The sequence below is a fragment of the Bufo bufo genome, chromosome 4 (assembly GCF_905171765.1).
Source record: "Bufo bufo chromosome 4, aBufBuf1.1, whole genome shotgun sequence".
NCBI classification, from domain to species: Eukaryota; Metazoa; Chordata; class Amphibia; order Anura; family Bufonidae; genus Bufo; species Bufo bufo.
Genome location: NC_053392.1, coordinates 270,546,366 through 270,562,020, shown reverse-complemented (window position 1 = coordinate 270,562,020; position 15,655 = coordinate 270,546,366). Strand labels below are relative to the sequence as shown.

At 50.3% G+C, this 15,655-nt stretch overlaps 2 protein-coding genes across 7 annotated transcripts in view; one reads left to right on the top strand and one right to left on the bottom strand.

The window, feature by feature from the left end:
• The window catches only part of RAB23 (RAB23, member RAS oncogene family), a 32,748-nt gene extending 22,281 nt beyond the window's left edge, over positions 1-10,467 (bottom strand). The window contains exons 1-4 of one of the 6 annotated variants that reach the window (XM_040428602.1): positions 10,342-10,358; positions 10,029-10,151; positions 803-950; positions 442-690 (exon numbers count right to left, since the gene is read on the bottom strand). In XM_040428602.1, the coding sequence (XP_040284536.1) occupies positions 442-464 (23 nt within the window). In that variant the 5' untranslated portion in view covers positions 465-690; positions 803-950; positions 10,029-10,151; positions 10,342-10,358. Of the gene's footprint in view, positions 1-441; positions 691-802; positions 951-10,028; positions 10,152-10,341 lie in introns of those variants that run through there. The other 5 variants (XM_040428601.1, XM_040428603.1, XM_040428606.1 and 2 more) reach the window with 5 other exon arrangements.
• Positions 10,468-10,677: 210 nt separating this feature from the next.
• On the top strand, positions 10,678-12,166 carry CEP43 (centrosomal protein 43). Its single transcript, XM_040428599.1, has one exon. The coding sequence runs from the start codon at positions 10,783-10,785 to the stop codon at positions 11,872-11,874; it is 1,092 nt and encodes a 363-aa protein (XP_040284533.1). The 5' UTR covers positions 10,678-10,782; the 3' UTR covers positions 11,875-12,166.
• The last annotated feature ends 3,489 nt before the right edge of the window (positions 12,167-15,655 follow it).

Genomic DNA, 15,655 nt, shown 5'->3' with positions numbered 1-15,655 from the left:
TCACAACCGTCTCTGGCTGTAAAGTGGCCGCACCAGTCCTCAACACTCAAAAAACTCTAGGGGTCCGTTCACATGGCGGATTTTGAAAGTCCGCCTCCAAAAATCTGTGCGGAATCTCCACTCATCCAAAGATGATGAAATGTATGAGGGGTTAGCAGCAACCTCTGGCACTCCAACTGTACTGCAACTCCCAGCATGCTCCATTCTCTTCTATGGGCAGCCAAGCAAGCGTGCATGCTGAGAGTTGCAGTTTCTCCACAGCTGGCATGCTGGAGATTGCCGATTCCAAAGTTATATGAATATTACAAAAAATATAGTGAAATTCCACGAATCAAGCATTGGATACTCCAGAAAGATGGATAATCTGGCACAGAACAGCAATAGAATGGAAATTTTCACAAGACCAGAAGCAAAAGGCTGAGCAGATAGAGGTAAAACTACCTTGAATAAACAGACCAGGACATTATAGGGCTTCCTTCCTGTACGTCCCATTACAAGTGGTCTCCATAGTCCCACAGGTTCCGATTACAAGGATCTGACCCACGTAGAACACAAATGGATTTTTGGAAAGCACTGGGCGGCTCAGTCATGGATGATTCCCGGGATGTTTCACATTCACCAGCAAAATATTTTTGTTGGAAACATATGTTCAGGGCGTTAACACAAGAAGACCTCACGATTTCCAATCTGCTGCATACAAGAGAAAGCTGAACGAGTGCCTGGAAGGATAGCCAGATATCTGCCGCACCGAGACACAAAACATGAATCTTCAAGTGTCTACAGACAAAGAGATTGTACTCACCAGACTCTGCTGCCACATGCACGGTGGGTCAATGCTCCCCAGGTGGCGGATTTATACAGTACGCCTCAGCTGCAGGACGGTTACCATAGTAAGGTCAGAGGCTAAACAGAAACTACATTAGGACAGACACGTGGGCAAATCCCTCCACCTAAGGTCAACAGGAAATGTGTGACACCTTCAGGTCCAGCACACCCTGGACACCACTGTGTTGTGGGAACATTTAACACCTGGTGGTTGAAGGAAGTGATATGGGCCTACCATGACAACAAAGGCTCTAGGCATTATTACATGCAAAATACAAATAAAAAGGGTTTTCAATACGTTGCCTCAATGTTTGAACGCCGCAGGTCCTAAATGTGAAGTGGGCTCTGTCCACAATCCGTCAAATGTGTTGAGGTGGACCGGGCGATTTCTGTTGGTAACTTCTCAGGTTCAAACAATCCAATTTTTTGCATATGGGTAAAACATCAGATTCCACAAAGAGGGCCCTGTGGAGTATCAAAGACCACGCCATAGTGAAGTACTGTAGACACTAGTCACATGCACTTGTATTTGTTATACTCGCAAGCGCCGGAGAAAATGCGGGCACATCAAACACATTCGCTCCCAGTTTCGCTAATTTGTTTATGTCCCTTTGGGAGAAGGAGAAGATTAGCCCATATTTGTTCAAAATATCTCAGTTTGGTAAACTAATCATCTGGAGGAGATATAATGACGCGGAGGGGACAGACAGGGTCTGGAAGACTTTATTGCGGAGCTAAATGTAAATGATTGGAACTTAAAATTCACCAGCGCAGCATTAGCAATGTAGCGGTGAATTTTCTGGACCTGACTATATTTGTCAATGGAGGTATCCTTAAGACGAAAACTTATTTTTAAGGATACAGATGTACGGTAAATGGCTATATTGACATGGATAGTTGCCATTATGGCCCATGGCTTCACAATATCCCTAAGGGACAGATAAAAAGGATCTATCGTAATTGTACTGACGTGACAGACTATAGAGAACAAAGCCAGATTAGATTTCCGCTTTACATTTTTTGCGCAGTACACCAGGCATGCCGGCCTTATAAAGAATGCCATCACAAAAAAATTGGACAGTATTGAAAAATGATCCTGTCCTGGGAAAGGAAATCCCGGATATTATTTTTAGAAAAGCCCCGAACCTTAGGAATCATTTAGTGCGTAGTGCGATCCCCATAGATAGTGGAAAACGAAAGCAAGATAAATTTGTATGGTGTGGGTTCTGCCTTCCATGCAGGAATAGGAACAGGAAAGGGAGGTTGAAAATGGTGTCTATGATCCATTCGAATAAAAGAAATAAGGACTAAACAATTAAAGGAGAAATTACATGTGGAAGTTCAGGGGTAGTCTACATGCTGGAGTGCCTGTGTGGCCTCCATTATGTGGGCCGCACGACGAGAAAGCTTAAAACACAAATACAAGAACATATAAGGAACATTAAAAAAGGTTTATAAACACATGGGGTCTCTCTACAGTTTAAAACCGCTCACCAGAAAACCCTGAGAGGACTTATGTTTGCTGGGGTGGAATTAGTGTAGGGGAATTGGCGGGGGATGAAGGAGGAGATACTATTGCAAAGATTGATCGACCAAAGGTGAAATGGATGTACGAGTTGGACACGATCCAACCACAGGGATGGAATGTGGAGTGTGATCGATGTGACACCGTGCCTGACATAACAAGATAACAAGAGACATATTTGCCGGTACCCACTTTTCTTTACGCTGTACCCTGTTGTGAGTAATAAATGAATGGAAACGGCTGCATCTCACGGTAGGTTCTCTGAGGATTGGTCAGTATGTACCACCTGGGTCGATGTGTGGAAGGGAGTTTATGAACGGGATCTCCCGTAAATGAAAATGTATATTTGTGTAGTTTTTATAAAAAGAATGGAAGGGTAGCTACCCTTAATATGAGGAGATTCGTTTTATATATAATGGAAGTCTATATTATAGATTAAAGTTTAAAACTTTTTATGGGATAAAAGTAAGAGTGGGGAGGGAGAATGAGAGGATATTTAAAGATCTTTCCTAATGATAGAGGTACACGCCTCTGATGAAGCATTGGAGCAAAAGCCGGGTCGGGCATGAGCACAAGGCTTTTCTTTTTACCCATTTTATGTGCATATACAGTCAGGTCCATAAATATCGACACAGTTCTAACATTTTTGGCTCTATACACCACCACAATGGATTTGAAATGAAATGAACAAGATGTGTTTTAACTGCAGACTGTCAGCTTTAATTTAATTTAAGGGTATTTACATCCAAATCAGGTGAACGGTGCAGGAATTACAACAGTTTGCATATGTGCCTCCCACTTGTTAAGGAACCAAAAGTTATGGGACATAATAATAATCATAAATCAAACTTTCACTTTTTAATACTTGGTTGTAAATCCTTTGCAGTCAATTACAGCCTGAAGTCTGGAACACATAGACATCACCAGACGCTGGGTATCATCCCTGGTGATGCTTTGCCAGGCCTCTACTGCAACTGTCTTCAGTTCCTGCTTGTTCTTGGGGCATTTTCCCTTCAGTTTTGTCTTCAGCAAGTGACATGCATGCTCAATCGGATTCAGGTCAGGTGATTGACTTGGCCATTGCATAACATTTCACTTCTTTCCCTTAAAAAACTCTTTGGTTGCTTTTGCAGTATGCTTTGGGTCATTGTCCATCTGCACTGTGAAGCGCCATCCAATGAGTTCTGAAGCATTTGGCTGAATATGAGCAGATAATATTGCCCGAAACATTTCAGAATTCATCCTGCTGCTTTTGTCAGCAGTCACATCATCAATAAATACAAGAGAACCAGTTCCATTGGCAGCCATACAGGCCCACACCATGACACTACCACCACCATGCTTCACTGATGAGGTAGTATGCTTAGGATCATGAGAAGTTCCTTTCCTTCTCCATATTCTTCTCTTCCCATCACTCTGGTACAAGTTGATCTTGGTCTCATCTGTCCATAGGATGTTGTTCCAGAACTGTGAAGGCTTTTTTAGATGTCGTTTGGCAAACTCTAATCTGGCCTTCCTGTATTTCAGGCTCACCAATGGTTTACATCTTTTGGTGAACCCTCTGTATTCACTCTGGTGAAGTCTTCTCTTGATTGTTGACTTTGACACACATACACCTACCTCCTGGAGAGTGTTCTTGATCTGGCCAACTGTTGTGAAGGGTGTTTTCTTCACCAGGAAAAGAATTCTTCGGTCATCCACCACAGTTGTTTTCCGTGGTCTTCCGGGTCTTTTGGTGTTTCTGAGCTCACCGGTCCATTCCTTCTTTTTAAGAATGTTCCAAACAGTTGTTTTGGCCACGCCTAATGTTTTTGCTATCTCTCTGATGGGTTTGTTGTGTTTTTTCAGCCTAATGATGGCTTGCTTCACTGATAGTGACAGCTCTTTGGATCTCATCTTGAGAGTTGACAGCAACAGATTCCAAATGCAAATAGCACACTTGAAATGAACTCTGGACCTTTTATCTGCTCATTGTAATTGGGATAATGAGGGAATAACACACACCTGGCCAGGGAACAGCTGAGAAGCCAATTGTCCCATTACTTTTGGTCCCTTAACAAGTGGGAGGCACATATGCAAACTGTTGTAATTCCTACACCATTCACCTGATTTGGATGTAAATACCCTTAAATTAAAGCTGACAGTCTGCAGTTAAAGCACATCTTGTTTGTTTCATTTCAAATCCATTGTGGTGGTGCATAGAACCAAAAATTTTAGAATTGTGTTGATGTCCCAATATTTATGGACCTGACTGTATTTATCTACGCTTGTGAGTATAATAAAAAATAAAAATTTTAGGCAAAGTGTTTGCAGTGCTTCACTATTGGAGCGAATTTCTCTTCTGTAGAATTAAACAAGGGAGAGACACACGAGACGTCATATTTGTTTGATGTGCCAGCATTTTCTCCGGCGCTTGCGAGTATAACAAATACAAGTGCATGTGACTAGTGTCTACAGTACTTCACTATGGCGCGGTCTTTGATACTCCACAGGGCTCTCTGTGAGAGGAAGATCTTTGTGGAATCTGATGTTTTTACCCATATGCACAAAATTGGATGGTTTGAACTTGAGAAGTTACAAACAGAAATCGTGCAGTCCACTTAAACGCATTATTACATGCAAAGTATATTTTATACTGACGTCTGAAACCAGTCACTTAGGCCGGTTTTCTGGAGGTGGCCTATGGCTTGTACACTGGAGAAGAAGAAGCAGGTTTCCTCCAGCCCTGACGGCTTCCCCCGATTATACATGTGGACCCGGGGCTTCACAAGCATACGCTACACTGCCCTATACAGATGCCGGGGTACCACACTGCCCTATGGAGGAGCCCACTGAGTAGCAGGATTCCTCCAGCCCTGACGGCTTCCCCCCGATTATACATGTGGACCCGGGGCTTCACAAGCATACGCTACACTGCCCTATACAGATGCCGGGGTACCACACTGCCCTATGGAGGAGCCCACTGAGTAGCAGGATTCCTCCAGCCCTGACAGCTTCCCCAGATTATACATGTGGACCCGGGGCTTCACAAGCATACGCTACACGGCCCTATACAGATGCCGGGGTACCACACTGCCCTATGGAGGAGCCCACTAAGAAGCAGGATTCCTCCAGCCCCGACGGCTTCCCCCCGATTATACATGTGGACCCGGGGCTTCACAAGCATACGCTACACTGCCCTATACAAATGCCGGGGTACCACACTGCCCTATGGAGGAGCCCACTGAGAAGCAGGTTTCCTCCAGCCCTGACGGCTTCCCCAGATTATACATGTGGACCCGGGGCTTCACAAGCATACGCTACACGGCCCTATACAGATGCCAGGGTACCACACTGCCCTATGGAGGAGCCAACTGAGTAGCAGGATTCCTCCAGCCCTGACGGCTTCCCCCGATTATACACGTGGACCCGGGGCTTCACAAGCATACGCTACACTGCCCTATACAGATGCCGGGGTACCACACTAGGAGCCCACTGAGAAGCAGGATTCCTCCAGCCCTGACGGCTTCCCCCGATTATACATGTGGACCCGGGGCTTCACAAGCATACGCTACATGGCCCTATACAGATGCCGGGGTATCACACTAGCAGCCCACTGAGAAGCAGGTTTCCTCCAGCCCTGACGGCTTCCCCCGATTATACATGTGGACCCGGGGCTTCACAAGCATACGCTACACTGCCCTATACAAATGCCGGAGTACCACACTGCCCTATGGAGGAGCCCACTGAGTAGCAGGATTGCTCCAGCCCTGACGGCTTCCCCCGATTATACATGTGGACCCGGGGCTTCACAAGCATACGCTACACGGCCCTATACAGATGCCGGGGTACCACACTGCCCTATGGAGGAGCCAACTGAGAAGCAGGATTCCTCCAGCCCTGACGGCTTCCCCCCGATTATACATGTGGACCCGGGGCTTCACAAGCATACGCTACACGGCCCTATACAAATGCCGGAGTACCACACTGCCCTATGGAGGAGCCCACTGAGAACCAGGATTCCTCCAGCCCTGACGGCTTCCCCCGATTATACATGTGGACCCGGGGCTTCACAAGCATACGCTACACGGCCCTATACAAATGCCGGAGTACCACACTGCCCTATGGAGGAGCCCACTGAGAACCAGGATTCCTCCAGCCCTGACGGCTTCCCCCGATTATACATGTGGACCCGGGGCTTCACAAGCATACGCTACACGGCCCTATACAAATGCCGGAGTACCACACTGCCCTATGGAGGAGCCCACTGAGTAGCAGGATTCCTCCAGCCCTGACGGCTTCCCCCGATTATACATGTGGACCCGGGGCTTCACAAGCATACGCTACACGGCCCTATACAGATGCCGGGGTACCACACTGCCCTATGGAGGAGCCAACTGAGAAGCAGGATTCCTCCAGCCCCGACGGCTTCCCCCGATTATACATGTGGACCCGGGGCTTCACAAGCATACGTTACACGGCCCTATACAGATGCCGGGGTACCACACTGCCCTATGGAGGAGCCCACTGAGAAGCAGGATTCCTCCAGCCCCGACGGCTTCCCCCGATTATACACGTGGACCCGGGGCTTCACAAGCATACGTTACACGGCCCTATACAGATGCCGGGGTACCACACTGCCCTATGGAGGAGCCAACTGAGAAGCAGGTTTCCTCCAGCCCTGACGGCTTCCCCCGATTATACATGTGGACCCGGGGCTTCACAAGCATACGTTACACGGCCCTATACAGATGCCGGGGTACCACACTGCCCTATGGAGGAGCCAACTGAGAAGCAGGTTTCCTCCAGCCCTGACGGCTTCCCCCGATTATACATGTGGACCCGGGGCTTCACAAGCATACGCTACACGGCCCTATACAGATGCCAGGGTACCACACTAGGAGCCCACTGAGTAGCAGGATTCCTCCAGCCCTGACGGCTTCCCCCGATTATACATGTGGACCCGGGGCTTCACAAGCATACGCTACACGGCCCTATACAGATGCCGGGGTACCACACTGCCCTATGGAGGAGCCAACTGAGAAGCAGGATTCCTCCAGCCCCGACGGCTTCCCCCGATTATACATGTTGACCCGGGGCTTCACAAGCATACGTTACACGGCCCTATACAGATGCCGGGGTACCACACTGCCCTATGGAGGAGCCCACTGAGAAGCAGGATTCCTCCAGCCCCGACGGCTTCCCCCGATTATACACGTGGACCCGGGGCTTCACAAGCATACGTTACACGGCCCTATACAGATGCCGGGGTACCACACTGCCCTATGGAGGAGCCAACTGAGAAGCAGGATTCCTCCAGCCCTGACGGCTTCCCCCGATTATACATGTGGACCCGGGGCTTCACAAGCATACGTTACACGGCCCTATACAGATGCCGGGGTACCACACTGCCCTATGGAGGAGCCAACTGAGAAGCAGGTTTCCTCCAGCCCTGACGGCTTCCCCCGATTATACATGTGGACCCGGGGCTTCACAAGCATACGCTACACGGCCCTATACAGATGCCAGGGTACCACACTAGGAGCCCACTGAGTAGCAGGATTCCTCCAGCCCTGACGGCTTCCCCCGATTATACATGTGGACCCGGGGCTTCACAAGCATACGCTACACGGCCCTATACAGATGCCGGGGTACCACACTGCCCTATGGAGGAGCCAACTGAGAAGCAGGATTCCTCCAGCCCCGACGGCTTCCCCCGATTATACATGTTGACCCGGGGCTTCACAAGCATACGTTACACGGCCCTATACAGATGCCGGGGTACCACACTGCCCTATGGAGGAGCCCACTGAGAAGCAGGATTCCTCCAGCCCCGACGGCTTCCCCCGATTATACACGTGGACCCGGGGCTTCACAAGCATACGTTACACGGCCCTATACAGATGCCGGGGTACCACACTGCCCTATGGAGGAGCCAACTGAGAAGCAGGTTTCCTCCAGCCCTGACGGCTTCCCCCGATTATACATGTGGACCCGGGGCTTCACAAGCATACGTTACACGGCCCTATACAGATGCCGGGGTACCACACTGCCCTATGGAGGAGCCAACTGAGAAGCAGGTTTCCTCCAGCCCTGACGGCTTCCCCCGATTATACATGTGGACCCGGGGCTTCACAAGCATACGCTACACGGCCCTATACAGATGCCAGGGTACCACACTAGGAGCCCACTGAGTAGCAGGATTCCTCCAGCCCTGACGGCTTCCCCCGATTATACATGTGGACCCGGGGCTTCACAAGCATACGCTACACGGCCCTATACAGATGCCGGGGTACCACACTGCCCTATGGAGGAGCCAACTGAGAAGCAGGATTCCTCCAGCCCCGACGGCTTCCCCCGATTATACATGTTGACCCGGGGCTTCACAAGCATACGTTACACGGCCCTATACAGATGCCGGGGTACCACACTGCCCTATGGAGGAGCCCACTGAGAAGCAGGATTCCTCCAGCCCCGACGGCTTCCCCCGATTATACACGTGGACCCGGGGCTTCACAAGCATACGTTACACGGCCCTATACAGATGCCGGGGTACCACACTGCCCTATGGAGGAGCCAACTGAGAAGCAGGTTTCCTCCAGCCCTGACGGCTTCCCCCGATTATACATGTGGACCCGGGGCTTCACAAGCATACGTTACACGGCCCTATACAGATGCCGGGGTACCACACTGCCTTATGGAGGAGCCAACTGAGAAGCAGGTTTCCTCCAGCCCTGACGGCTTCCCCCGATTATACATGTGGACCCGGGGCTTCACAAGCATACGCTACACGGCCCTATACAGATGCCAGGGTACCACACTAGGAGCCCACTGAGTAGCAGGATTCCTCCAGCCCTGACGGCTTCCCCCGATTATACATGTGGACCCGGGGCTTCACAAGCATACGCTACACGGCCCTATACAGATGCCGGGGTACCACACTGCCCTATGGAGGAGCCAACTGAGAAGCAGGATTCCTCCAGCCCCGACGGCTTCCCCCGATTATACATGTTGACCCGGGGCTTCACAAGCATACGTTACACGGCCCTATACAGATGCCGGGGTACCACACTGCCCTATGGAGGAGCCCACTGAGAAGCAGGATTCCTCCAGCCCCGACGGCTTCCCCCGATTATACACGTGGACCCGGGGCTTCACAAGCATACGTTACACGGCCCTATACAGATGCCGGGGTACCACACTGCCCTATGGAGGAGCCAACTGAGAAGCAGGATTCCTCCAGCCCTGACGGCTTCCCCCGATTATACATGTGGACCCGGGGCTTCACAAGCATACGCTACACGGCCCTATACAGATGCCAGGGTACCACACTAGGAGCCCACTGAGAAGCAGTATTCCTCCAGCGCTGACGGCTTCCCCCGATTATACATGTGGACCCGGGGCTTCACAAGCATACGCTACACGGCCCTATACAGATGCCAGGGTACCACACTAGGAGCCCACTGAGAAGCAGGATTCCTCCAGGCAGGCTAGGTTCTTCGGTACTGGTGACCACCGATACTCATCTCTTGTGGAGACCGCTCAGTCTAGCTGGGGGGGGGGGGGGGGGGAGGTTTCTTGCTGGCAGCCATTATCCCAGAAGTAGGCTACATAAAGTAGCATCCTAGCGAACAGACTGCGATAGACTAAGTAAAAAGTGGCCATTTGCAGGGCGAGTCCCAGGGACGCTGTGATTTACTGTCCAGGCTCTTCTCTATGGCAGTTCCTATGGGGGGGGGGGGGGGCTCCAGAGTGGTCACCAGCTCCAGCACTGTGCACAGGCACGAGTCGTGTAACTGTAGCAATGTATATGATGTGATCACTGTATACAGAGAGTGGTGGTGACATAACAGGGTAATCAGAACATAGCAGCCATCACACAGGAGAATCAGACATCTATAGGACAGGCCAGAGGCTGCATCACAGACAGCAGTGATCCTATGTGTCAGAAGATTAAGTGATCGGAGCCACACCAACAAGTGCAGAAAACCCCACCAATCCCCGGATCCTACCCTGCTCCCGGCAGCCAGCTCCCGGTGCCTCACTTCCACGCTCTGCGCCGCTCGGTTGCCAAGCGCCCGGGGAACGCGGGGAGGGCTGAAATGAGACACACAGACCACAAGGCCAGAGTAGCTGAGCCGTAGAGACAATCGATTTTTTTCTCTGCGTCGTGCAGCTACACATAATGCCTTGGAGGGCGGAGCTTTATGTTGCTAGGTTACTAGTGACAGAAGGCAGCGTTCAGCGAAGCCGTCTTGGCGCTCAAACCTGGCGCTTTTCTGACGTCAGAAGCCCCGCCCCGCCGTCCGCCGCTATTTTCTAGCTTCCCCCTGCCAGCGGCGCGCGGTGCGATTGGCCGTTTGGAGACGTTGACAGATCCACGCTCGATAAGCTCGGCAATCATCGGAGCTCTGCTACTTCCCTTAGTAGGTGAGTGGAGCCGCTCGGCAGGGATGTCTGCGGCGGAGGAGGACACGGAGCTGAGGGATCTGCTCATCCACACGCTGGAGAATAACGGCGTCCTGAACAAGATAAAGGCCGAGCTGCGGGCGTCCGTCTTCCTGGCGCTGGAGGAGCAGGAGCGGGCGGAGAACAAGCCTTCCCTCATCAACGAGAGTCTCCGGCAGTTCCTGGCCACTAGAGATGGCCGCCTGGTAGCCGGCCTGCTCACAGACTTCCTGCAGCACTTCCACCTGGACTTCACCCTGGCCGTGCTGCAGCCTGAAGCCTGCCTGCCCAGCGCTCCGGACGAGCGGACGTCAACCTGCCGAGAGCTGGGGCTCCCCGTGTCCAAGGCGCCGCTGCTCCTGGAGCTGCTCAGACGATTCCAGCAGAGAGATGCGGCGCGGCCTGTACCGCAGGAGCTGCCCCCGGAGGACATCGCTGAGGCGCAAGCCAAGTTCAAGCAGTGCTACCGGGAGGATTCCCGGGAGGTCGGCGAGGAGGCGCTGCGGGCGCTCTTGTCGGACCTCTGCCCGCACTTCAGCCGGAGCATGCTGGACAGGTACGTGACGGACGAGCTGGCGGGCAGGGACGGCGTGGACGAGCAGGGCTTCCTGGCCATGTATCGGCGGCTCTTCCTGCAGTGCAGGAGCGTGGTGACCCGTGACCTCCCGCCTGGAGACCCCTCCAAGACCGACCCCCGGCAGGATGAAGACGACCTAGAAGGAGACTCTTTCTTTGATGACCCTATACCCAAGCCCGAGAAAACATATGGCTGGAAGGAGGAGAGCAATGGGGCCCATCCAGGGGCCACACACTCGCAGAGCTCCCGGTCAGGGTCACGTAAGGTTAGTGATCAGGACGGAGATGGCTCACTGAAGGAGCTGAGGTCCACCTTTGAGAAGGCTGCCAATGAGGAGGACTACATGGATGACTTCCACAGCAGCAGTCAGCGCTCTGAGCTCAGTATAGGAGAGGACCTGGAGGAGGAGCTGTCTGTGGATGACCTGACTGCCAGTGACCACAAGCTGGAGGAGCTCACCCTGGACAACTCCATCTCCCACCTCAGTGATGTGGCGGACTACCTGGAGGATATCTCGTGAGAGGTCGGACATGTCTGCTCTCGCATTAAGAGGCTTGTTACACTGCGTGGTTATATCCAGGAGAAAAGATGCCGCCACCTGGTTGGCGAAATGGTCAGAAGATATCTACAAAAGATACCCATTAGACTATGTTCTGGTTACTGTGACATCTTCTCAAGTGGTGCTCCTCCATATCTGCTGTGATGATGGATATTGGTCATCTGTGGGGTTCCACCATATGTAGAAGAATTAGACATATTTTTGGTATATAGACTCAGGTATAAAAATAAAATATTTTACAACTTGTTCTTTATGGAAGCATTGGTTTAGTTGTGTCAGCAGCTGCATAAAAGTATGGATGATCACAGGGGGTCTTCATGTCTGCGGGAAGATGCCCCAGACTTATCACTGTGGCTCGGGCTGGATGATAGATCTGGTACAGGGGTGGACCCTTGTCTAACTTCGTACCACCTGCTTCATGCACTCGACCTTGTCCATATTTTGCTCCTCAAACCCCTCGTCTGCAAAGTACAGATACCTTCTGTGTGCAGCAATAGAAAGACAAGAATAGGGCCTGAACAGAGTTTACGGATCTAGCAGTGTATACCCCTTAGACGTAAAAGGGGTTGTCTGAGTGTTTAATACTGATGACCTATTCTCAGAATAGGTCATCACTCTGATTGGTGGTGGTCCAACTCCTGGCACCCCCGACTGGTTAGCTGTTTGAAGATGCTGCAGTGCTCCCATGAGCGTTGTGGTCTCCTCCACAGCTTACCAATCACAGCACCGTCCATTGGATCACTTCTGTGCTTGGTATCGCAGCACAACTCCATTGACTTCAATGAGGTTGAGCTGTACCTAGGCTTTGTTACGGATGAATGTGATGTCACTATTGTGGCGCCCACGAAGCTCTGCAGTCCCTTCAAAGTACAGCTGTTGGGTGGGGAGTGTCAGGAGTTGGACCCCCACCGATCAGATACTGATGACCAATCCTGAGTATAGGTCATCAGTAGATTCGTCTCTGTACGGTATTAGAATATATCTGCTCCGATGAGCCAAAGTCCGTTATTTATGAAGTCGCACAAAACTTGGGCCTCGTTCACATCACCGTTTCTCCTTTCCGGCTCCGTTGAGCAGGAGAACGGAAAGGACGGATTCTGCAGATAACTGAGTGTAACGGAGCCTAAAGACCCCATAGACTATAATGGGGTCCGTTCGGTGTCCGCTCAGAGCATGATTTTTGAGCGGAGACGAAAGTCCTGCATGCAGTTATCTTCAGAATCCGTCCTTTCCGTTCTGCTCCTCAATGGAGTCGGAGAACGTAAAGGAGAAACGGTGATGTGAACGAGGCCTAAGTTGGATAACTGTTAATTGATTTTGATAGTGAAAAACGACTTCAAAACTTGGAACCGAACTCGGCTTTGGGTCCAAGTGGTAGCTTAGAACTGAGTTTGGTTCCAAGGTTTTTTACATTCTAATACTGTACGGAGACGAATCTCCTTCCAGTATTATAACACATTTTTTAGTGAAGTACAGGGAGGAGACACCAGGGTTTCTCAATGTGCGCCTCCTTTTCCCTGGCTGTGCCGCGATCCAATCACATCGGAGAGCGTCACAGCCAGGGAAAAAAAAAAGTTTAGCGATCCACTGTGATTGGATCGCGGCACAGCCAGGGAGAAGGAGGCGCCCATTGAGAAACCCTGGCGTCTCCTCCCTGTACCGATGCTCAGTATTAACATACTGAGCGGGAAAACTGCAGGAGCGATATTTTAAAAAATCAGGCAGGGATGGCAGCATCAGCGGGGGGTATTCTGCAAGTAAAGGTATATATCTTAATTAATAAAAAAAAAACATGAAAGCTCCTCTTTAAACAGTTTTTTCCCAATCACATGCCCTGCACCTGTCCGATCCTACGGCTCCTGAAGCAACAGCGCTCTGATTACGTCACTGGGCTCGGCGGATGCCCAGTGACACTATTGAGGCTGTTGCCCTCAGGAGTCGTAGGATCGGACAGGCGAAGGCAGTTGGCGATACTGCGGCTGCGCGAGATTTCATGGGCAAGAAAGGATGAAGCAAGGTTCGGCTGTTGAATAAATTATATGACGTAGCGGAGGGGGCGGCGCCCTTCGGCTCGGCTGTGGGAGGAAATTTATTTATGAAGAGGCGTGCTGGGCACTGCAGGGGGGCGTTACTGGGCTCTAGAAGAGAGGAATAACGCCCCTCTGGGCACCTTGAAGGTTCATTAGCAGATCTGAAAAATAGTTTTTTATCTAAATGACAACATGAATAAAAGAAAGAAGACCCTTGCTGGAATGAAGGTAGTTTAGTGAACTTTGCAATGGTAACCGCTTAATATGCTCAAACTAGGTGACAGATTCCCTTTAAAGCCATAGTGGTTCAGCCATAAAAAAAAAATTACTAGTACATTCTATAACCTAGATCAAATAGTCAATGAAGAATTGAGAAAGGATCATATAGCAGGGCTCCAGATGGCGACCAAAATGGTCGCCAATGCGACTTAGAATTTACAAATTGCGACAAGACTTTTTAGTCTTGTCGCCATTTGCGACTAGACCCGCAGCACAGAATACAGCGGCAGGCATCGGAGCGGATAGTTCTCTGCCCCGCCGCCGATGTTCTTCTCAGCAGCGCAGAGGAGAAGGAGTCTCTCCCTCCCCCCTGTACTGCTGCCGCCGCTGCCAATCTGAAGAGAGACTGGAGGAAGAGGGGAGGGGCTGTGGCCACTGCGCCACCAATGAAGATAACTGACCTGTTAATACAAATACAGGAGGCGGTGATACCCGACCTCTGACAGGGAGCTGCGATCAGCGGCAGTTAACCCTTCAGGTGCGGTACCTGAGGGGTTAACTGCAGCAGATCGCAGCTCCCTGTCATAGAGGTCGGGTGCCGGCTATTTGATTCCGGTACCCGCCTCTTGTATTTTTATTAACAGGTCAGTTATCTTCATTGGTGGCGCAGTGCCCCCCCCAACACCCCAGTATAATAAACATTGGTGGCGCAGTGCCAATGAGGGTTAAAAAAAAATTAACTCGCCTCCTCCAGTTGATCGCGCATCTGCCGGTGTCCTGTTCTTTCTTCAGGACCTGTGGTGTCTAATTAGGTTGGCTAGTGGACTAAATTTGAAAGTAAAAGTAAATCTTCCTTCATTCCTAGGTTTTTTATCTTTGCTCCTATGTAGGAGTATGCCCTGTGTATATGCTCCTGCCTTCTCTAGGGCTCTATTGAGATCCCTCACTGGGTATCCCCTCCTTATTAATCTTTCTTTTAATTCATTCGCCTGGCTGATGTATCCCTCATGAGTATTATTGATTCTTCTTATGAGTCTTATGAACTGCCCGTATGGTACTGATTCCTTAACACTACTTGGATGGAAACTGTCATGGTGCAGGAGGGAATTGGTTGCAGTGGGTGACAATACTACCACCGCTAATAGAAAACTTATCCGTCCCCCATTGACTTTCAATGGTGTTCAAGACGGATCAATCATGGCTATAGAAGACATAATACAACCGGATCCGTTCATGATGGATGCATGCGGTTGTATTATTGTAATGAAGCGTTTTGCAGATCCATGACGGATCCGCAAAAAAACTCTAATGTGAAAGTAGCCTTACTTGCTTTTAATTGATTAATAAAACGTATATTGATTATAAGCAGTCTGTCATCCATTTTATAGGTAGTTTCTGCTATTATATCTATGCCATAGGCTTTAACCCATTCGTTTATATTTGATTAGTGATTAAATATAATTCTCCATATAACTTATTAAACTTGATAAAAT

Excerpts from the sequence above, each read along its gene's own strand:
- CEP43 (XM_040428599.1), top strand. The coding sequence starts at position 10,783 with ATGTCTGCGGCGGAGGAGGACACGGAGCTGAGGGATCTGCTCATCCAC.